We start from the raw sequence: 23,781 nt of genomic DNA on the forward strand, positions 1-23,781 counted from the left end.
AGCCTATGCCTCACCTTCCAGATCTTTGCTGTCTCTTCTGGCCAATTAAAAATCACTGCTGCTATCATTACCTATTTTCAGTTCCAAGCCAGTTCCTTTGTCTGACAGACACTGTCTTGCTATCATGTAAAAAAAAAAAAAAAAAAAAAGTTGAGATGACGAAATTCATTTTGATTACAGTCATGTGACGCTTCATTTCCCTGCAACACAAACTGATTCCACGCACAGATCGGTATTAAGAAACAATTTCATGCAAGGTTGTACCTGTTTATACAGATACAGGGAACATCTGTGCTTATGCTTCCCCAGCCCCTGTGAAGTACTTGCCACAGGAAAGAGGGGGGGACGCCCTAGCAGAAGCTACAGCGCTTGCAATTCACCCGCTCCCTGATCAGCATCAGCGACACCTCCCTGGGCAGGTGCAGACATGCTCGGCTGGAAGCAGTTTAATGGGCACCAGCTTGCCCGGGTTCTCATCACTCGCTTGCATGCGCCACTGAAGGAAGTGGGAAGCGTGTATACGCCACACTGCCTCGCTGCCTCTGGTTTGGCTTCCAGGGAGCTGTTTCCTGGGCAGCTCTGTCCAGTCTCGGGGGCAGCTCCAGATGATCTTGGCAGAGCAGGCCCAGCAACCCATGGGCTCCCTCCCTAGCTGAGCCTGTGCTCAGGGTCCCATTCACTCACCCAACTGGTCTCTCACTCACACATTCATTCATCCCAGAAACAGTTATTGGATTCACACGCCAGGCATGCAGAGAGTAACAGAACTGCCTCTGCCAGAAGGATCGCAGAGCTGGGTGGAGGACAGGCAGGTAAATGCTATGATACAAGGGACAACGGCAGTGGTAGGCAGAGGTGTGTCCAGGAGACTGCGGCGGTCCAGGAGAGATGGATAGCTCACCAGGGACCTTGAGGTTGGGGTTGGGCAGTGGGAAGAAACAACAGCATGTGCAAAAGCATCAGGCTTGAGAGCCAGGCTGCAGGAGGGGAGCCAGTATGGGGAAGAGGCAGGAGAAGCTGAGCCACTCGCAGGGCCTTGCTTGCTTGGCCCAGAAACTTGGGCTTTGGGCTAGGGATGTGGGAAGCCCTGGAAAAAATATAAGCAGAGGAGTGAATGACAGGACCAAATAGGTATCCTAGAAGGATTGTTCTGGAACATGACTTGGAGGCAGGCAGTCGGGTAGAAGGCCATTGCAGTCACAGTCCTGGCAAGAAATGTGAGAAATGGTAAGACCCTGAGTCTGGCCAGTGACCAAGGAGTGGAGAGGTAGGCAGGGCCCAGAGGCATGGCTAGCCAGACCACTGAAGTGAGGCGGGGGCGGGGGGGGGGGGGTTGCAGATCCCAGGAAACATCCTCCAGAGCTGCTGAGAATTCAGAACACTCAGTCTTTGCATATGAATATGTTTGTGCTTCAAGCTCTCTAGAGTAATTTGTGAAATTATACCAAATAAACATGCGTATATTTTCAGTTTGGGAGGGGAGTGCCAGGGTCGAGGACATTTCTTCTGAAGAATCCCTCAAACCAGATATTGCCAAATATTTACTGAGAACAGTTGAAATATTAAATACCAGCTGAAACAAATGTGTGCAGGCTGACTTCCCTGCAAGAGATGCTAGCACAACCCGTGGTCTTGTGAGTGTGCCCTGGTCAGCTCTGCCTGCCATTCAGACCAGAGCACCTGGAGGAATTCAACAGCCAAAGGTGTGTTGGTCAGCTTCCAGTCAAATGCAGAGTTGATGGTTTACCTGCACCCTCTGGACTGAGCACATTGTCTTTTATAAGCAATATAGATTAACCAAGAAGAAATTCAACTCATTAGTGATGAATAATAAAATTAAAATTGTGAATTCATCACAAGAGATAAACACTTCAGAGCAGTCACGGAGGGGCATTCAGAGCATGGCAATGGGTAAGGCCACCTAGAGAGAGGTTGTTAGGAGGAGGGAATGTAGCCTAGTGGCCAGCCCTAAGTTGGAGGCTCAGGGGAAGTGGGCGTTCTGGGAAGGAGGGGCACCCTCAGAGGTTCAAAGAGCCAACCCAGAAGAGGGTGGTGTGAGGAAAGCAGGAAAGAGAAGAGTTTTGAGAAGGGAATGATTAGCCATGTCAGTGCTGCCAAGAGGCTGGTGGGATAATAAGTTGGTGCCATTGGACTTGGCAATGGAGCAGCCAGAGTGACCTTGGCAAGAGAAGTTTTAGTGGAATGCTGGGAGTAGATGCTTGGCTGGAGCGGGTTGAAAGGTGGGTGAGATTGAGGAGGTGGAGACAGCATGGATAGGGACACCTTCTAGAATTTTGGCTCTAAAGAAGAGTATAGAAAAGGGATAGTGACTAGAGGCAGAAAAGGTCAAGGCAGGGTCATGATTTGTGAAATAGGAGACAAGACGCTGGGTGCTAAGGAGGATGATTTACTCCACTCTACTAAGATGCTAAATTCCTGGTAGAACAGGAAGGAACATCTCAGAGTGTGTCCCAACCTGTGGTCTCAATCTCTCCTGCAGCATATGTGTCTACCCCATCATGGCGTCTACTAAAAAATCAGCACCATTGGGCCTCAGGTGCTCAAGCCAGAGCTCTGAGACTCACCGTTGACTCCTTTTTTGCTCACTTCCCACCTTCCCTCCATCACACGCTGCCATCAGTTCTCCTCTAGGATGCATCTCAGATTGTCCATTCACTTGGTCTCCTCCTTGGCCCAGGCTCCATCAGCCCTAACTTGGTCCTCAGCAGCAGCATTCTCATAGGGCCCCACTTCGTTCTTGTTCCCCGCCCTCCCTGTTCCACTCACTCTACCCCAAAAAACAGAGAAATCTTCGTAAAACCAGCTGGCTCATATTGCTCCTCTGATCATGTCCTTCTGTATTCTCTTGCTACATGAAGGAGAAACTTTGAAAACCTCTGGTGACTCACAGAGCTCGGGCTGGTCAAGCCCCTGTCCTCTTCCCAACCCCACAACCTGCCATTCACCATTCTCCCCCTTCCTCTCTACATTACAACCTCATTGACCCTTTCTAGATCCTTGGGTGTTCTTTCCTACCACAGAGCCTTGGCATATGCTTTCTCTCCACTGCCTGAAAGCTCTCCCCCATCCCTCCCCTTGCCTTGGTCAGCTCCCACTCATCTTTCAGGTCTCAGTTCACTGTCGTGTCCCCAAAGGGGCCTTTCCAAACATCCCAAGATGAAATATATCCTTTGTCCTCTCATGGAAGCCTGTCCTTTGCCTAAAAGGATTCGAAACAATTACAATGAAATCATTATTTTTTTGACTTGGAGTATAATGTTTGTCTCTCACCGAGACAGAGTCTGTGTATGTGTTGTTTGCCACTGATACCAGGTCCCAAGCACAACGTTTTGCACATAGGAGGCAGTCAATGCATGTTTGTTGAAGAAAGGAAGGAAGGAAGAAAGGAAGGAAAGAAGGAGGGAAAGAAGGAAAGAAGGTGGGAAGGAAGGGTGGAAGGAAGGAAGGAACGAACAAACAAAAGAAATGTCGGGATCCCTGGGTGGCGCAGCGGTTTGGCGCCTGTCTTTGGCCCAGGGCGCGATCCTGGAGACCCAGGATCGAATCCCACGTCGGGCTCCCGGTGCATGGAGCCTGCTTCTCCCTCTGCCTATGTCTCTGCCTCTCTCTCTCCCTCTCCGTGTGACTATCATAAATAAATAAAAATTTAAAAAAAAAAAAAAAAAAAAAAAAAACAAAAGAAATGTCACTACCAGAGGTCAGAGGTCAGAGAAAGCACCAGAGGAGAGAAGGGGGAAGGCAGGTGGGGCATTGGTCCCCACTGTGGGGTCTGTGTGCCCAGGCCAACTCTGGAACTGAGGGATGGCCACACAGTTTCTGTGTTGACTGCCGATGGTGGAGTGGCTCCTGGCATGTGACTGACTGTGCCCAGTTGTTTCCCCACCACAGCCCCCCAAGGACATCTGGGTAAGACAGCAGCCCCCAGGGAGAGACACATTAGCACAGTCCACAGAGAAGGGAAGGAGACAGGCTGGCCTGGCCCAGGAGATGTCAGCAGGGAATGTGATGTGTGCAGTGTCCCCCCAGGACCAGCTCTTTTATGAGCTTATTTCTTCCTATGTAATTAAAAAAATAACAGGATGATGGTTACTATTGCACAGGATAGAGAAAGAAAATGAAGTCAAGGTGCACTTAGGGAAGCTCTAAGAACAGTGCTTAGTAAATGCGAGGGTAGAAGGTGCCTCCCGCTCTGGTGCTGGACCCCTGTTGAAGTGGAGGGGGGAGGAGGTGAGAGGGTAGGCTGAGCTGGTACTTCGGGAGAGAAAAAAGCATCATGCTGAGTGGAGGGGCAAGGATTTGGGTGATTGCAGGATGGCCAAGGCCCCTGAGGTGAGGGTCGCTGGGGCAGGCTTGTTGGCAGAGAGGGCACAGCCTCAACCTGGCCAGCTGCCCCAGGGGGCACACTGTGCTTCACCGGAGGAGGGAGAGAAGCGGCCAGCTGTATTCCAAAGCCAGCCAGGAAGGATGTTGTGTGATCTCCTGCTGTCTGGGAGCCTCTGCTGACTGTGCGCCCTCCACTTCTGGTCCTTCTCAGAGTGGGGGCAGTCCTGAGACGTCACCTGGTCCGAACCCCAAATATCCAGAGAGGAAGGCATTTGTCTCCTTAGGGTCAGTCGTGCCCCACCACCATTCAACACAGCTTCCTCCCTTCCATCTGGGGGTTTTGCAGAACACATTGAGATTTTTGTCTCCCTGGGATCTGAGAGCCCGAGGACACCATCAGCCCGTTGAACATTGAAGCCCTGTGGTGGCCTCAACAAGGAGTGAGGCGGGAAGTCAGCTCACACGTGCAGGCATGTGTGCAGAGGGGGCACACATCCGTCTCTACCTCCCATCCCTCCCTCACCACTCGCACTGCCAAAGCAGCCCCTGAGAGCCTGAAGGGGACATGTTTGCTCCCCGGAGCTGCTGGCCTGGTGGCTCGTGACTTGCTGGACTCACTTGTTTTTGAAAGCCTCCACATGGGCTGGATCCCTCTCCAGCTGATGCTCCTTGCATCAGTTCAGTGATCGGTTTTCAGCTTTTAAGAATCGGGCCTGGAAAGCCAGCGAAGGATGCTGATTGCCAGGGTCCGCCTCCACATAGTTCAGTCAGTAGATCTGGGTTGGCGCTCAGGGATCTGTGTTTTACCAAGCCACCTCACAGCTCTAACAAGGGGCTCTTGAGGATGTGGGGTGTAGAATCCCCACCCCACAGCGACCTCCCACAAAGTTGTCCCCCCCCCCCCCCGCCCCCATGGCCCGTGGCCGACTTACTCAGCACTCCCCAGTCTGCGGGCTGGCATTTCCACATGGCTGAGTCTCAGGCTCTGGGCTCATTACTGGAGCTTTCCACCGCAGCCCCGAGCGGGCCAGTGAGCAGGCTGTGGGTCACCTGAGTGAAGGCCTGGAAACTAGGCCATCGTGCTTGGCGGAGCAGATCCCACTTTCTTCCAGCTGCTCCACTGCCTCCTTCAGCGGCCCTCCCCCCCCCCCCATGGCACCCTGGGGCCTCGGGGCAGAGGGCACAGTACAGAGGCTCTGGGAGCGACATTGACAGGCCAGGTAGGGGTGGGGAGGACAAACAGATGGAGCGAGTCCTGGACAGCAGGTGGACGCCAGGCGGGGGCACCAGGGGCCAGCTGAGGTCCTCCAGGTCGGGCCAGCCCTGGGCCCACTGCCGTCCCCCGCGGCCTTGGCACGTCAGGTGGGGGCTGGGATGAGCAGGTGCAGCCCCTCTGCTCCACGCCCAGGCTGCCCCGGTCCGGTCTGTGGTGTTTTCCTCCACCTCCATGTCCTATGCTTTTCCACCTCTCTCTCCTCCTCTCTGTCTGTCTCCCTGTGTCTTTCTTTCGGACTCTCCCTCATCTCTGTTTGTCTCTTGTTCTCAGTCTCCATCTCTCCTGTTTTGTTGGTCTTTCTTCCCCTCTTCGTCTCCTTGCCTCTCTTGCCTTCTCCTTCTCTCTTTCTCACCTGACTCCATATCCTCTGTGTCTCTTGCTGTTTCCGTGTCTGTCCCCTCCTTGTCCTTGCCTCCCTGGCTCTAGCTCCCTGTCCCTTTGCTGCAAGACCGCACAGGTTCACTTCCTCCAACTGGCCTCGCTGTCTGGGTCAATCATGCAGGATTCATAACTCCGGATGGGGATGAACCAGGGGACACGTGGATGTGAGCCTGATGCTGCTCTCAGGGCTCACCTGCCAGCTGGGGAGGGCTTAGGGAAGAGGTGACAAGAGCTGCTGAGAAATCAGATCCGGAGGCTGCTACCACCAATTGCCTTCTCAAACGCCAGACACTGACATCGCCAGTTGTCACAGTTGGGCCACATTCTCGCCTCGACCCCCCAGCACCACTCTCTTACTCACTATCCAGGCAGAGAAGCCTGAGAGAAGGCTGCATTTGACGAAGCCGAGGATGGGCTCCCAGCCCAAAGATGGCCATCTCTCTGTCCTTGGGAGCTGAGGGGGCTCCCAGTCTCCCCTTCTTAGAAGTTTCAATTTTGCCCTCTCCTCCCTGTTCCCCGTGAAAGGAGTGGGGGAGGGAGAGCCCATGGGCCACCAGGCCCCTGACCACTGCTGTATGGGTGTCTCCTCTTGCCTTCTCCTAAAAATTGACACCAGAGCCAGGGTTGGGTCTGGACCTCTGAGTCTCCTAGATGGTGAGCTCTGCATGGAGCCAGCATCGTGTAGGAAGTGGGTCCTGTTCAGGGCTTGTCCCTCTGCTTACGTGGTCCCTGGGTGAATGTTCCCTGAGTCCCCCAGTGGGCTGGGGACTGAGCCATATGCTGGGCTTAGGCCTGGAGTTCGCCTCACCTTTGTGGGCAGGGAAGCAGGCAGTGACCAGGCCTCTGCTGCCTGGGGTGGTGCCCCTGCGGTGGCCTCAGCCGGGGCTGTAAAGCGGAGGAGCTGCTCACCCCAGCGGGCGCTGTGAGGCTGGGTATAAAACAACCAGGAGAGGGACATCTGGGTGGCTCAGTGGTTGAGCGTCTGCCTTCAGCTCAGGGCCTGATCCTGGGGTCCCGGGACCAAGTCCCACATCGGGCTCCCTGAGGGGAGCCTGCTTCTCCCTCTGCCTGTGTCTCTGCCTCTCTCTCTCTGCATCTCTCATGAATAAATAAAAGTTAAAAAAAAAAAAAAAAAGCAACCAGGAGAGAGAGGACTGGACTACAGCAGAAAGGGGAGAAATCAACCCTGAGTTGGCACGTGTGAGCTCCTGCAGTTCTCAGGCATATGAGGTCTGCTGCTCCACCAGGCCTGGGTTCCTGCCCACTGCTCACAGCCCGAGGAACAGGGCACCCCAGGAGAGGGTAAGGCAGTGTGATCCCATGGAAAGGAGGGGCCCCAGGAGCAGGCCAGGCCTGAGGAATGACACTGCCTCCTGGGGGTGACTGGGCTGTGTCCCCCCTCTCCCTCCCCCCATGCACTGAAAGGGGACATTCAGAGGCCAACTCTCCAGGGCTAGAGGGGACATTTCAGATATAGAAGAGCCCCGGGGTGGGGTGCGGGGGGGGGGAGGTGCCAGGATTCTGGCCTCCTTCCTTCTCAGAGCAAGAAACTGAGGCTCTGAAAGATGAGTTTTGACCAGAAGTCAAATTCTGAGTCACCGCATTTTTTGTGACTTTGTCACACCGTCCCCTCCTACATGAAGCTGATTTGTCATTTACTCTTCAGAGGCCACCACTTCCCTGAGAGCTCAGGGCTCCTTGGATGCGGGGGAGGCTGGGATGAACTCGCTCCTTGCAAATCCTGCCCAAAGGCAGATCCAAGGGCTGGTGCTGGACCAGGGCTCCGTCATGGGGAAGCCCATGTGGGAACGAGCAACTAGGGAGGTGCACAGGCTCCTAGCAAGACCAAAAGAGTAGATTGTTCTAGTCCTGTTTCAAACCTTGGTCTGACTCAGATCCTCTGAGGTTGAGACAGGAAAGGACCTGGGATCAGAAGGAGGAAGATCAGCTGCCTTCTGGCTGTGCAGCCCTGGGCAGCACCCTGGCCTCTCTGGGCCTCCAATCCTTAGCTGCGTGGTGGGGGCAGCAGTCAGCCATCTGCCTCAGGGGCTACGGCGTTAGAGGAAGGGCCCTGTGAGGGAGGGTCCTTGGGGTTATTGAAGGGAGAGCCCTGGGCGTGATTTGACTCAGGAGGGCCCAAGTCAGTCCCCTCCTTGCTGGTCACAGGGACCCCAGTCCCTCCCCCAGGCCCCAGGGTGGGTAGGCCGATGGGGGAGGGGGCGCTGTGCCAGGCACCCTTATCCTCGAGTTGCCTGGGGTCCAGGGAGGTCTAGGGGGCCGACCTCTCCTCAAGAGCCCCTGCCCCGCCTGCCCTCAGCTGCGTGGTGGACGAGATGGACTTCTCCAACATGGAGCTGGACGAGGCCCTGCGCAAGTTCCAGGCACACATCCGCGTGCAGGGGGAGGCCCAGAAGGTGGAGCGGCTCATAGAGGCCTTCAGGTAAGACCCCCTTCCCGAGCCCCCCTTGCCTCCTGCAGCCCTGGAACACATGCCTGGGGCACCAGATGCTGGGGGCCCAGGGGTCAGTCCAGGACTGGGGAGAAGCCCTCCTGGCAGGGCCCAGGGGTGGTGGGCTGGGTGGAAAGGAGGGAAGGTGAGTAAAGGTACATGAGCCCTGGAGCTGGTGAGGCCAGAGCAGCCCCAGGCCCTCCAAGGGGTCTGCGTGCATCTCACTCATCCCCAGTGACCAGCAATTCTTGGCGAGCCTCTGTGCAAGGTGATGGGCCCCCTGGGTGTGGGACACCTGCCCTATCGCCTCAGCGGGGAAGAAGACCAGGCTACGGGGCAGACAGTGATCTTTAGGGACCTGAGGCCCTCTGAGAATCGGTGTATGTGCCCCGATAGCCATGCACCCTCTCATTTCTGGGGCTTGGGGAGGGGAGGAGAGGGCTGGAGAGGGCCTCACTTGGCACCCCACTCCATGTCCCCACCATAGCCAGCGCTACTGCATGTGCAACCCTGAGGTGGTGCAGCAGTTCCACAACCCCGACACCATCTTCATCCTCGCCTTTGCCATCATCCTCCTCAACACCGACATGTACAGCCCCAACATCAAGCCTGACCGGAAGATGATGCTGGAGGACTTTATCCGAAACCTGCGAGGTGAGGGGGGGGGAGGAGGGGGAAGAGGGAGATGAAGGGGATTGAGGGGGACAACAAGGGGGAGGAGGGGGAGGAAGAGAGGGAGGAAGGGGCAGAGGGCAAGGCCACTGCCCAGGCCCCATTCCGTTCAGCATTCATTCTGTGAGGCTGAGCCGATTGTAGATTGTCACCCCCGCAGCCAAGAGACTGGACACTGCTGTGTCCAGTCCCGGGCACACACAGCCATCTGGGAAAGTTGCTTGCATGCCAGGCAACTTTGGAGAGTTTCCAAGAGTCACTGCCACAGCTCCGGACCTTGCCCTCCACAGAACGTCCTCCAGTGGGTGACCTGTAGGCACCGGCGGCACCGCTGGCACCAAAGTGTACCAGACCTCCCCACTGCACAACATATGAGGGCCTTTAAGTCTTGGGTCCATTTATGTCAGCCTTGCAGATAACTTCATGGCACCCACTGGCCACATCCTTTCCCCAGTGAGATAATGCACCCGCTGGCAGGGACCAGGACAAAACTGGCAGGATGGGATAAGTGCTCAGTTGGTTTTTTCTTTTCTTTTTTAGCATTTAAGAAATTTAAGCTATATGTGCACATGATTTAATAAAGTCAAATCGTTCTACAAGGCCTGCTACAAAAAAAAATATTCGTCCCTGCTCCTGTTACCACTCTCCTTCCACAGAGGCAAACCGCTCTCAACTTTTTGGGGTTTTTTTGCCATTTCTTGTGTTTCTTTTATAGCGCTGAACAATGTGCTTCTGCTTCTTTTCTTATTCCTTTTTTTATATTAGATTAAAGCCCATTGTAAGGTTTATAGATCCGAGCACTTGGTGTATGTTTATGTCCACATACACGTGTGATCACAGCCAGCTCTCAATGGAGATCGATCCCCTGACCCCAGGACATCCTGTCCCATTCAGTACCCCTGCCTCAGTGCCAACCGTCTGACCTTCCATCCATGCTGACCAATTGTGCCAGTTCTTGAACTTCATATAGATGGGTTTAAATAGTATGTGGACTTTGGTTTCTTTCATACACTACTACTTATTCATTTTTAAAAATTTTAAGTATCATTAATTTCTGTCTTAATCCGTTCAGGCTGCCTTAACAAAATACCACAGACTGGGTAGCTTATAAACAAGAGACATTTATTTGGCACAGTTCTGCCAGCCAGGCAGCCCAAGGTCAAGGTACTGGCAGAGGGGTGTGTCTGGTGAGAGCCCACTTCCTGGTTCTGGCTTGAGAGCCTTCTGGCTGTGTGCTCACATGGTGGAAGGGGTGGGGAGCTCTGTGGGGTCTTTTTGGTATATGATACTAATCCTCACACTCATGAGAACTCTATCTTAATGACTTGGGCACTTTCTGAAGGCCCCGCCTCCTCATACCATCCATTTTGGGGACTAGGGTTTCAACATACAAATGGGGGAGGGAGACACAAGCATTCAGACCACTGCAATTTCCCATCGTGGAAAATGAGGATTAGCTCTCTTTCATCCACCTACCCTAGCCCGCCCCCACTAAAATTACACTGCAGCCCCACACTCTTTGTCTAGCTGCAGCATTATTTTGGTGACATCGGTGTTTATGTTACTAAGATGTAAACATAGTCCAAAGCTGAGTCTTGAAGTATATCATGATTACAGACCCTTCCTGTTTCTGCTTTCCTTGGAGTGAATACTTGTATTCTTTTTCCATTTGCTTAGCTCTCTAGGCACCTGCCACCCACTAATTTCCAAACTCCCCACCCTGTCAAGTTCTTCTCCACACATGCAGCCTGGGAGGTTTTTTTCTTGGAGCCTCTCTCCCCGAGCCTCTAGCTCTGCTCCAATCTGGACAGAGATTGCTTGCACCAGCACCCGGCTGTCAGCATGGGACACCCTTCACATCATTGACAGGCGTCCTTTGCCTTGTTCTTGTGATCCGTTCCTGTGTCCTAGATTTCGTAGCTTGCTCGTTTATGGTTCACTTCCACAGAAAAGGTACCCTGGTGGCAAACTTTCTGACAACCTGTGTGTCTGAAAATATCATTTTCTACCTTCACTCTTGATTGAGAGTTTGGCTGGGAAGAGAATTCTGGACTGGCAACACTGAGCTCAGAATTTTGAAAGCATTGCTCCATTGTCTTTTAATGGACGGTGCTGCTCTGACATTCCAATTCCTCACCTTTTGCATAGTATTTTCTCTCTTTCTGTCTCTAAAAGTTTACAGGCTCTTCTCTTTGTCCTTTGCGTTCTAAACTTTCCTGATACTCCACCTCGTTCAGGTTCTTTTTTTTTAATTGAAGTATAATTGACATCTTGTTAGTTTCAGGTGTACAACATAGTGACTTTTATACACTGGGAAATGATCCCCATTATAAGTCTAGTCACCGTCTGTCACCATACAAAGTTACGGCAATATTATGGACTCTGTTTCCTATGCTGTACATTACCTCCCCATGACTTAATTTATTTTGTAACTGGAAGTTTGTACCTCTTAATCCCCTTCACTCATTTTGCCTACCCTCAACCCCCCTCCCCTTCTGGCAACCAATAATTTGTTCTTTGTATATATGAGTCTGTTTATATTTTTGTTTTGTCTGTTTATGTGTTTCATATTTAGATTCCACATGTACATGAAATCATATGGTGTTTTTCCTTATCTTTCTGACTTGTTTCACTTAGCATAGTAAGCTCTAGGCCCATCCATGTGGCTGTAAATGGCAAGATTGCATTCTTGGTTATGGCCGATATATATATATATATGTATATATATATATACCACATCTTTTTTATCCATTCATCTTTCAGTTGACACATAGGTTTCTTCCACATCTTGCTGTTGTTAGGCAATGTTCAGTGAACATGGGGGTGCAGATATCTCTTCAAACTGGTGGGTTTCTTTATGGGCTTTTCCTCATCTATTGTGCTAGTGCTGGGTTGATCCTTCAGTCTAGAAACATGTTCTCCGATTGTGGGAAGTTTTCTTAAATACTGTATTTAATCATCTCCCTCCTTTGTTTTCTCTGTACTTTCTGGAACTTCTATTATTCAGATATTAGATCTCCTAGTTGGACCTTTTAGTTTTTACAGCTTTCTGCCTGCCATCCTTGTCTTCTTGTTGGACTTTCGTGAAGATGTCTTACAAGTCACCTCTTAAGGTCTTCATTTCTGCTGTCACGTGTTTCATTTTCAAGAACCCATTCTTGAAATGTTCCTTTTTTTTTTTTAAAGATTTTATTTATTTATTCATGATAGTCACAGAGAGAGAGAGAGAGAGAGAGAGGCAGAGACATAGGCAGAGGGAGAAGCAGGCTCCATGCACCGGGAGCCCGACGTGGGATTCGATCCCGGGTCTCCAGGATCGCGCCCTGGGCCAAAGGCAGGCGCCAAACCGCTGTGCCACCCAGGGATCCCGAAATGTTCCTTTTTTATAGCATTTTAGTCTTGTTTTGTATATGTGGTATCTTCTTACATATCTCTGATGACATTTGGTTTATTTCAGTTGCTCCCTGCTTGCCTCTAATTCTTCTGGCTTCCTTTCTCTGTTTCCCCATACTTCTTTTTCTTTTGTGTTATAGGCTTTCCATATATACATGATGAAACGTAGTTGTTCTCTCATATCTAAGAGTGAGTTAAAAGGCTGATTTTAAACAGTTTTAACTATGTTTTAAAGCAGAATTTTTAAGACTCTGTGAGTATGGGCAGGGGAAGGGTGCTGACCAATGGGCTTTCTCATAGGGTGATTGAGTTGAACTGTTTCACTGAGGAATCCTTACTGTAGTATCTTTACATTTTTCTCTTGTGCCTGTTGATTCCCCAGAAATGTCCAGTCTGTTGTCCAGAGGGTATGAATCTGGATGCCAGCGATCTAAGATCTTCTGGGTCAATAGGACTGAGAGGGTCTCTTAATACATAGACATCTACTCCATGCCTCAGTTTTCAGCATAGACTCTCATCTTTGGCTGGCCTTGGGGTCCTCCCATCCCAGAGTTCCCAGTTTACCTCTTCCAGAGGACTAACCCTCAGTCTGCTGTTGGAGTGGAGGAAGGGACAGGGAGATCTAAATGCTTTTTAGGCTGATGATCAATCTATTTTCCTGTTTCCAGCCCAACTTTACCTCCACGTTCAAGGATTCCCATTGCCACCCATCCCAGAGCCCTTTGGTGATTCTTTGGTGTGTTAAGTGGCTTGTAACCTCTCTGCTGGCTTCAGGTTCCACTCTCTCAGGCTTGCCAATCCATCTGCTCATTTGTCCACTTCCCAGGTCACGTGGTGCCATTTTTTCTTCCCTACTCTCTTACTCTTTGTAGACATATCTCTCTTTTTAAAAAATAAGGCACCTGGATGGTTCAGGGCACCTGGATGGTTCAGTCAGTTAAGCATCTGATTTTGGCTCAAGTCATGATTTCAGGGTCTTGGGATTGAGCCCTGCATCAGGCTCCCTGCTCATGAGGAGCCTGCTTCTCTCTCTCTCATTCCCCCTGCTCGTGCTCTCTCTCTCACACACACACACTCTCTTACATAAATGAATAAAGTCTTTTTTAAAAATTAAAAAATAAAAATAAAAAACTCCCTTTGACCAGAATATTCAGAAGGAGCAGAGGTGCTTCTTCAGTGGGATGGATGCCTCTGTGTTGGTTCGGATGGAGTCTTGTATGGAGTCTTGCTCCCTGCTCTTTCTTGTCCCCAGCCTCATGTCTTTTAGGTCCCCAGGGGCGCCACACAGCTAATGTGCCTGACTTGAAGAACCAAGAAAAGAATGTGGATGAAACAGGGTTGACACAAAGAGTTGCTCATAGAAGGTGTAATGTCCTCTCACTAGTCAGGAAATCTCCTTTGAGGACACTTGCCAAAGTTGTTTTATTTTCTGTTTTTCTTTCTTACAAGAGAAGCATATAGTTTTAAAAGATTTAGGAAAAGTAGAAAGAAGAAAAATTTTATTGCCTCTCTTTCTAGCTCACAAAGAAATTTATTTCAATATTGGTAAATTTCCTGCCAGTATTTTTTGTTACCAGAGTGTTGTGACTATGAAGTAGGAGATGGGAGTAAGGTCTTCTTACCTGCATTGCCACAGGGGGATGTCCAACTCCTCTTCACCTAATATCTAATCACCACCACCTCCCAGGCTCCCAGTGAAGGAAGAATCTTGTCATATATTCAGCAACTAATCATTGAGCACCGTGCTCCCTGGGGGAGAAAGAGGGATGATCCAAGAGGGAGGAGATCGAGAGAGAACAAGACAGAACATCAGCTTTCAAGAGACTCTCATGGGAGGCAGGGAGCTGTGTGGGGGGTAGATAAATACACGGAGGACAAGAGAACTACTAAAGGCGCTGAACAGGAACATGGAAGCTGTCCTGGGGATGAGAAAGAGGTGGGAAGGGGGAGTGGAGGTTCTGGTTCTGGAACAGCAGGAGATGAGGCTGCAAATGTGTGCTGGGGCCATATTATAATAGTGCTAGTGTCTGGCTAAGGAGTTTGTCCTTAATTCAATAGGTATGGGGAGCCAGTCATTGAAGGCTTTGGAACAGGGACAGGGCAACGTCAAAGCCAGCCTTCAGGAGCCTCAGTCTGGTGAGGTCTTCCACTCTCTGGCTCCTCACCTCTGACACTCCTTCCCTTCTTCCCTCCTTCACCTTCCCTTTCTACTCCACCCTGGTAGGCGTAGATGACGGTGCAGACATCCCAAGGGAGCTGGTGGTAGGGATCTACGAAAGGATACAGCAGAAGGAGCTCAAGTCCAATGAGGACCATGTCACGTATGTCACCAAAGTGGAGAAGTCCATCATGGGCATGAAGACAGTAAGTGCCCACCACAGAACAGCTCTCACCCCACAGGGGTAGCTTCCTCTCCCATGGATGCCAAGCCCCCTACCTCATACCTCCTTTTGTCTCCTGTGTGACATCTCCTCTCATTCTCCTCCTTCCCTTTCAGAAACCCCTTCCCATTCTTTGCTCACTTCATAATGATTGAGTCCCCACTATGTGCCATCCACCATACCCTCTGTCTCCCCTTAATGACATTTCCTCATGGCTACCAGCCACCACATCAGGAGAGCCTGTGGTGAGGTATCAGGAAGGACTGTCCAGTCGTCTAGGGTTGAAGCATCTGGATGACCAGATGGGGAGACGAAAGATGGGCTAGATACTGGGCTTTCCTGGATGGTCCTATTGAACAGAAAGCAAGAAAGAGGCTGAAGGAAGCTCTAGACTGTGGTGTCCCAACCATTGGGGTGCCCCTTGGTCATGATCTGTGTCTCAGGCAATATGGTCCAAGTTGGCAGTGATGCTCTATGGTTTACTACTCAGACATCAGCAGAGGCTCTTTAGGCCATAAGTATAAAGGACGTAGAGTGGGTTCTGCTATTCGTGTCTGTTTTCTCCTCCCTAAAGTGCTGACCCAAGAAACAGCTGGAGATCTCATCGTTGCCACTGCAGTAGATTGTTCTGCAGACAGCAGATTTGAGGCATCCCCACCATCCCCTCCCTCTTGCACACTTGCATTTGGTTGTGCAGGCGAGAAAGTGCCAGAGTGCCACCCTGCAGGCTGCAGCCTGGGTCGTGGGGGGCCCTCAAGAAGATCTTGGGGGAAAAAGAGTTGGCAGTGGCCATATTTGAACAATCTGGAAGCTCTTTTCAACTTCCTCTCCCCATGTCTGTATCTCCTCATCTACTCCAGCACGATGAACACTTCTCCCCAAGCCTTTCTCCCCAAGCCACACAAGGAAGGAAGACGTTTAGGGTGAGGAGAGGGGACATTTAGGGTCAAGTTCAGGGTTTGCAGGCGGAACCCCGGCCTCCATCTGCTCTTCTGGAAGGTGGGTGCTGTGGGGTGCGGAGGGCAGAGCCCCGAAGCCTCCCCCATCAATGTGTGCCTCCTCCCCAGGTGCTGTCCATGCCTCACCGCCGCCTGGTCTGCTGCAGCCGGCTCTTCGAGGTGACAGATGTGAACAAGCTGCAGAAGCAGGCTGCGCATCAGAGGGAGGTGTTCCTCTTCAATGACCTGCTGGTGGTGAGTGGACCTTCGCCCCGAGCCCGGAGAGGGCTGGGGAGGGCCAGCAACCTCATTCCGAATGCCAATGCCATACTCATTTACCTTTTCCCGTGGCACTTTCACATCATGGGGCGGGGGGGGCGGTGAGGTCGCTCAAGCAGATATGATCATTCCTACTTCCTAAGTTATGAAGCTGAGACTCAGAGGGACCAAATAATTTGTCCGCGGTCATGATGGAAATGAACCAGATTCCAGAGCATGTGCCTCTCCTACATTATGGAAAACCTAAGGCAGGAACGGTACAGGGTGTGCTTCACATCACATAGCCCGAGAGGACAGTGAGCTTGGGGGATGTGTGTACGTGTATGTGTGTGTGTGCGCATGAGTGTGCATGTGTATGTGGGGATGGGGATAGGGGGGTGACAGGGGGTGGGGGGCACTTGTTCTTTGAAATATGTATCCATTCCACAATATTTAATGAGTGTCACCTATGTACCAGGCTGGGAACAAGATTTGTAAGTGCTGGGAAACAGTGGAGAACAAGATTGGGCTTGTGTCTTTTCCTCGTACCTCCCCCCATCCTCTCTATCCATAGTCACACTGGCACTACCTCTAAAATTACCCCACATCTAACAATCCACCTCTTAAGTCCACTTTCCACAGAGCAGCAGAGTGATCCTTCTAGAGTACAAATCAGGCCGCATGACTGCCACACTTCCCATGCCAGGCAAAGGAAGTCCACGTTCCCAGACCTAGGGCCTCCCAGATCTCTGACCCCATCTCCCTTTCCTCTGCTCCACTGCTTGGCTGCGCTGGCCCCCTGGCCCCACAAGCTGCCTGCCATGGGCCAGGCTCCTTCCATCTCAGTCCTCTGTTCTTGCCGCTCCCCCAAGACTTTACCCAGCCACCTCCCTCTCTTCACTCGGGTCTCAGTTCAAATATCACCTCCTCCCAGAGGCCCTTCCCGTGCGCCTCAGAAGATAGCCTGCCCAGTCACCTTCTCTTCTTTACCCTATTTCATTTTCTTTGCAACACTTTCCAGTTTCTGAAATTACATTATTTATCTGTTCCTTCACTTTGGTTTTTTTTTCTGCTTATTATGCTTTATAGATTGATCCATTGCTTTATACCCCAAGGTCTTCCTCTGGAACAGCATTTCCCTGAGGGCAGGGCTCTCTCTGGGCTGGCAGATCCTGTGCCCCTAGGGCCCAGCTTAGGAAAGGTGCTAAGTTTCCATTCTACATGGGGAAGGATATAGAAAATAATTAAGAAAACAAATAAGTTAATACCAAATTAGGGGAAAGGTGGCATGAAGACCAGGAAAGCGAGTGACAAGATAGGGAGGGGCTGGGGTTAGGGTGGATTTGGTTTGTTTGTTTGTTTTTTGTCACGTGGGCTGCTCAGGGAGGGGGTCTCTGAGGAGGCAGCATCTGAGTTGAGATCTAAGTCATAAGACTAATCCAGCCCCGTAGAAAGCTGCAGGGAGAATTGTGGAACAGGGGTAGCATGTGCAAATAGGGGTCTGCACTCCCCCTATTCAGACCACAGAAAGGAGGACAGCAGGGCTGGAGCATAAAGCCAGAGTGAGGCACGGATCAGATGGGGAGAGACAGGAAGTGTGGACTCTCTTCTGCAAAGTGCAGTGGGAATAGCCACTGAGGGGTTTATACAGTAAAACCCCCCCATGGTTTGTTATAGTGCGTATTTATATGTGTGTGTGTGTATACGTGTGCATCCACATATATCAACGTGTATGTGTGTGAATGTATCCTGTGTAGAAGTGTGCAAGTGTGTTCATGTTCGTATTTATTTGCGTGTTCACTGGTGTCCCTGTGTGTCCATGCATCTGAATGCACGCACACACGTGTACACCGTCAGTGCTTGTCTCTCTCCCTCTCTTGAACAGATTCTCAAACTTTGCCCTAAGAAGAAGAGCTCCTCCACGTACACATTCTGCAAGTCAGTTGGCCTGCTGGGCATGCAGTTCCACCTCTTTGAGAATGAATGTGAGTCTTCCTGGGATCCAGAGACATGGTGGAAGTGGTAGGGACGGTGTGTGTGGTGGGGGCGGGGGGGCAAACACCCAAAGGTCCTATCGCCGCTCCGTGCACCACTCCACCTCCAGCCTCACCTGCTGCCATTCACGGCCATGGGGGCCTGGGGTATGCTTTCCAGATTACTCTCATGGCATCACCCTGGTGACCCCACTTTCGGGCTCCGAGAAGAAGCAAGTGCTGCATTTCTGTGCGCTGGGCTCGGATGAGATGCAGAAGTTTGTGGAGGATCTGAAGGAGTCCGTCGCGGAGGTGACAGAGCTAGAGCAAATCCGGATAGAGTGTAAGGCTGCTGTGCGCCTCGTGGCAGGGTGGGCAGGGGGACTCCCAGTCCAGCAAGGAGGGGCGGCTGCTTGCTCCGGTCTGGAGTGAGTGTGGGAGAGCCAAGGACCCTCCTGCCATCCCGAGCCCTTCCCCAGCCCTGCTGCACTGTCACAGCCCAGGCGGGTGTGCTAGAACATGCACACCTTGTGTGCACACCCAGCCAAGCCCCCTGGAACCCAGGACTCCGCTGTGTCTGACTGACACAGCCAAGCCCAGCCGACCAAGGCAGGCGTACACACCTAAAAGTCTGTGGGCCCGGGTGCTTCTCATCCCACCAGACAGCCTCCGTTCAGCCCCTCCCGCTAGATCCAATCAGAGTCACACATTACATCTGGTGGCTTCATTTCTTTCATCTTGTTTCCCCCAGAATGATCCCCCTCTTTTATTTTTTTCATAATATGGTCTTTCTGAGGAGTCCAGTCCGCTTTTCTGACCATCCCTCATCTAAGAGTTGTCTTTTTGTTCCACTGAGGAATACCTGGATTCTTGATTATTCCAACTCAGTCATTTTAAAAATTCTGTGGGCCTCTCTGTAGGTGCAGGTAGTTTGCCAATTACTTTGTGGTTTAGGAAAAGAGCCGTGATATGCCCACTCGCAAGCATGATGCTTTAGCATCGCAGTGGCTTTGGATTGCCTTTAATGGGAAATTAAATCACAATGGATTCAGAAAGTAAAAGAGCAAATAGATTTCAGGTCTGCCTTAGATGGTCACTTAGTTGACAAGTGCCTCTAAATTGATTTAAACCCATTAGGCGACAGGGAAGGCAGGGGGATCTGAGGGTCAGGGGACCAGTATGACGGGGTGATGCTTTTTAATCAGCATTTTTGGAGCACCTACTCCGTGCCAGGCAGTTTGTCCTCAGCGTTCACAGTGATGCTGCGACATGGTGCTTGTCCTGGGTGCACAGACGAGCCTCAGGGAAGTTAAGGGGCGTGTTTAAGGCTGTGCATCTTAGAAGCGGACGAGTTGGCGCTTGGCAGTTGCGTTTAAGTCTGATTTTGAGGTTCGTGTACTTTCTACTCTTGAGGATGACAGAAGAAGTTTCTGGTAGCATAAGGAAACAAAAGCGCACCAGACCCAACTGTACGACTCGGTACCTGCTGGGGCGCAGGGGGCATGCGTTCCCCTGCAGAGCTCTGTTGGTGTCAGCGGGATCACAGACACTTCAGCGGTGGGCCTGGGTGCTCAGAGATGCCGCCTTGGCTGTTGATCTTGACTGTTCTCAAGGACGCACCCTGATATGTCACTTCTGTGGATGTTAAAGTGCTACCAGTGGCTCTGCCTCGCCCTGGGGAGGCACCGCGGGCCAATGGGCACCAGCGTTGCAGGAAGAGGCCCCCCTTCGTCCCCCGCCCCCATCAGCCCTGGAGCAGCATGCCCATCCCGCCCCAAGTACAAAAGAGCAGGCATTGCCAGAATCAGCCTGTCAAGAGTACATGTCCTCTCCTGCTGTCTAGAGGGCGGGGGAGCAGGGAGAGAGGCTCACGTCTGGCTCTTCCTGTTCAGCTAAGAAAAGCTGAAGCACTGGGCAGGAAAGCAAGGTGGGAAGGAAGTAGAAAAAGGAAAATGGTAACAGCAGAGCTACATTTTTCCCATGCCCGGCACCGGGCTGCATGCCGAGCCTCTTTTATCATCTAACCCTTGCTGTGACTCTCCATCAGGCAGATAGGATTGTCCTCAGTTTACAAATAAGGGAAGTGAGTCTCACAGAGCTGAAGGAAGTTATCTGGGATCACACTGTCAGTGACAAAGCGAGGTTTGCGCCAAGGTCCTCGGACTCCTTGCACATAATTACGAAGCTCGTTTTTCCAGAGCCAAGACAGCCCCTCCCCAGGGAGGGACGACCCTCCGTTCCGGAAAAGTGTGAAGTATTGACTGATGGTGTGATTCAGGCAGTCAGGACAAGCTGTTCTGGTTTGGAGGCTTGCAGCCCAGTGTCCCTGGATTGTAGATAACTAGAGACAGAAGATGGGACCCAGGAGAGCAGCTTTAATAAAGGGAACTTTTAAGTTATGTCTCTTGAAAAACAGACGCTGAAGGAGTGATTTAATAATGATTGGAACAGGTGTAAAGTCTAGCGAGAGGAATCAAAGTGGAGGACAAGACGGATGCCCTGGCTGTCAGCACTGCCGTCCTCAGGCAGCGCATCTCCTCCCTGGGGGGGCTCGGCCAGCTGGGTGCAGGGTGGACAGGCTGGCCGTCACTGGCTGTCACCTGCTTTCACCAGCCATCACAGAGGTCTGCTGTGCCTCAGCGTGCGTGTGTGTGTGTGTGATTCGTCCAAGTTGTAATAAAAGCTAATATTTACTGAGCACTTGCCGCAAGCCAGACCTTGTTCCAAAGGGCTTTGATGCATTTCCTCATGTAATCCTCTTAACAACACTCAGAAGTGGGCACTGCAGTCCCTTCATGTGAGGCACAGAGAGGTTAAGTAACTTGCCCAAAGTCACACAGCTAAGAAGTCCCAGAAGCAGGATTCAAACCCAGGCAGCCCGCCGCCCTGTCCTTTGTCTCTTTTGCTGTGTCTCTGACATTCAAGCAGCTGTTAGCAACCCCACAGACAGAGAAAGAAACAGAGGTTCTAGAGGGTCTCTAATTTGCTGTGAAGTGGGGTGTCAGACGCAGGTCACGTGTCAGGGAGCCCCCTCCCCTTCCTTCCATCTCTACCTCACCACAGTTGAGGCTGGGTTCCTCTCCATTCTCTAGGGGAGCTGGAGAAGCAGCAGGGAGCAAAGACACTCTCCTTCAAGTCCAGCGGGGCGCAGGTGGACCCGCAGTTGAAGCAAGGATCGCCTACAGGTGAGCCCTGGTTCTGCTCCGGAGTCCCAGACCCCAGGCCCTGGCCGGCCCTGGGCCCACACAGAGGCCACGCTCCGCCCCCCGGCCTTGGGTTCCTGGGGAATTGGGGTGAGGGAAGTGCTCATGGACCCTTCTTTCTGCTCTGAGCTCCAGGCTCGTCTCACGGGCCTTAGTAGTGGGAGTGAAGAGGACGGGGAGAGAGGGACGTGTCCATTTACACGTTGCCCTAAGGCCACGGGTCCCTGTGGAATGTCACTGTCCTCCCTGGAGGAGTCAGGCCAAGAGCCCAGACACCCTGGCCCCAGGGGGGGAGCCTCCTACCCACCCTCCCCGCATGCAGGCTCCTCGGGGACTATGGGTTCACTGGGGTGTGAGAGGTGTAGTAAAGAGAAGCAGCATGAGAAAAATCTGCCTACAGATGGGAGCCCGGTAAGGAGGGTGGCCAGAGGGGTCTGGAAATCTTGATCTGTCCATCAAGTCTTTTCCCTAATGAGCCACAAGTGCTCCAGGCCAGAGTCAGTCCACCCCAAAATCCAGACAAGCCTTCAAACCCAATTTTTCAAATGGTTTCTTCAAATTGACTTACTCCAAACAAATCAAGCCAGCTTCAAATTTTCTATCACCTTTGGCCATGTTCTCTAGACCTGCTTCCTTTCTCCCACCGACACCTTCCTACTTTCTATCTCTTGGCCCTCATCGTACTCTTCCCCTTCCCCTGCACCACCTGCAGGGAGCCTGGGAAGAGTTACCTCCACCCCTGCTCTACAAACCCAAATAAAAATCAGAGGGAGAGATGGTGTGAGAATTCACTCCCATCCCAACAACGCCCCCCCCACACACAGTAAACCATCCAGAATTGTCCACTAATTAATTAATTTAGCCACTTATTCTTATATTTAACAAGCACTTATTGAGTGCCTGCTGTGTGCTCCCTGCTAAGCACTAGAAGACCAGGGTTCCAGCAAGACACCATCTGGAGCCAAGAGGCTGCAGTGGGTTTCATGCTAGCCTCCCCACCCCCGCCCCCGCCCTCCCTTACAGCCATGACACCATGATGCTGGGACAGACGGCATCACAGCACTTGGTCACTCAGCTAGAAGATGCAATTCCTTTTCCAGGCAAGACTTGGGGCCCTTTTAGCTGCAGGGAGATCCTTACTGTGATGTCATCTTCTGCATGTGGTTTTGACTTGCCATCATGCATTCATAATTCTCCACCCTGCCTGATTTTTCAGCTGGCCCCTCTGTTTCTCTAAGGTCACAGTACGTGGGTCACTGCTTGTTTGCACAGCTGTGTAAACCCCGAAGCCAAACCTCAGCTGTGATTAATTACTCGACTTCCCACCCCACTCTGCATCCCAGGCTGCCTCTTTTGGAAGCTGCACCCCCTGGTCAGGCCAAGATGCATGTGTCCAGGGCCTGGTCCATCCATCACCTCCCCAGTGGGATTCTTCTCGATCCCAAACAATGGCATAGCTCCCTCTTGTGCTACAGAGAGCAGAGGGATGAGCACAACGAGGGGATCTGCTAACATGCACATGTGCACATAGGCACACAACGTGTGAACAGTCAGAGGGCTCCAGCAGAGGGGCTCTGGGAGGCCTGGTGAGGGTAGGGGTGGGAGCTAGGAGTGACTGAGCTGAGAAAAGCCACCACGCTGTCCCTGGAGGTCCGCAGCGTCCCAGGTGCTGTGCGGAGCCAGTCAGAATGTTCCATAGCGATCACACAGCCATCATCAGCCAAGCTTGCCATGCCAGGTCCCGTGCTGAGTCCTGTATGGGCCTCAGTGCATTGAATCCTCACCACTCAGCTAAGTGGCAGGGATAGGACACAAAAGGAACCGGGCCCCTCCCTCACGGGGCCTGTGGTTGAAAGGGCCAGATTAACGTGGTGCCCACAAACACACAGCAGACCCTCCTTGTGTTTCTTGAGAACCAAGAACCAATGCCATCTCGAAACCAACTTTCACTGTCCCTATCAGGGAGGCTTCGACTAGGGGTAAACAAGACTCAGCAGTGCTCACTTAAAAACCGTCAGAGTCTTCTAGCCTGTATGCCCAAGCTCACACAGCTACCTAGTGGCAGAACTGGGCTCCGACTTCTGGTCTCCCACCCCAGGGCCGCATCTCATTCAGGAGTGGCCTGGTACCTAGAATCTTCTGTCCACACCGTCTGACTGCAAGGACGCCTGGTATTGGGGGCGGAGCAGGGTGAGGGGTGGAGGCGAGAGGCAGGAATCTGTATATTGGGCTGGGTAGAGAGTGAGCCCTGTGCTCTTTGCATTCAAAGCCAAAAGGGAAGCCGCGCTGGGGGAGAAGCCGGTGGAGAGCACGGTGGAGGTAAGTGGAGGCCTGGTTGCCCAGGTGAGTGGTTCCGAGCCCCCGCTTGTCCTCCTTCTCACTGTCTCTGTTGTTTCTCTTCTCAGGTATTAATCAATGCCTCCCCAGCCCGACTCACCATTTTACCAATTTCAAGAGATACAATTAAAAGTTACTGCTAGCATGGGTAACGCCACTGTTCCAGCGTCTAATTA

General features: G+C 51.9%; 1 protein-coding gene across 6 annotated transcripts in view; it reads left to right on the forward strand.

Moving 5' to 3' along the window:
- Positions 1-23,781, forward strand: part of IQSEC3 (IQ motif and Sec7 domain ArfGEF 3) — a 110,806-nt gene that overhangs the window by 80,110 nt on the left and 6,915 nt on the right. For 2 of the 6 annotated variants that reach the window (XM_072799355.1, XM_072799356.1), the window contains exons 6-13: positions 8,319-8,441; positions 8,938-9,104; positions 14,740-14,879; positions 15,964-16,089; positions 17,978-18,077; positions 18,247-18,408; positions 21,158-21,250; positions 23,538-23,587. In XM_072799355.1, the coding sequence (XP_072655456.1) occupies positions 8,319-8,441; positions 8,938-9,104; positions 14,740-14,879; positions 15,964-16,089; positions 17,978-18,077; positions 18,247-18,408; positions 21,158-21,250; positions 23,538-23,587 (961 nt within the window). Of the gene's footprint in view, positions 1-8,318; positions 8,442-8,937; positions 9,105-14,739; positions 14,880-15,963; positions 16,090-17,977; positions 18,078-18,246; positions 18,409-21,157; positions 21,251-23,537; positions 23,588-23,673; positions 23,758-23,781 lie in introns of those variants that run through there. The other 4 variants (XR_012017836.1, XR_012017835.1, XM_072799357.1 and 1 more) reach the window with 3 other exon arrangements.

The sequence above is a fragment of the Canis lupus genome, chromosome 25, assembly GCF_048164855.1.
Source record: "Canis lupus baileyi chromosome 25, mCanLup2.hap1, whole genome shotgun sequence".
In the NCBI taxonomy this organism is placed as follows: domain Eukaryota; kingdom Metazoa; phylum Chordata; class Mammalia; order Carnivora; family Canidae; genus Canis; species Canis lupus.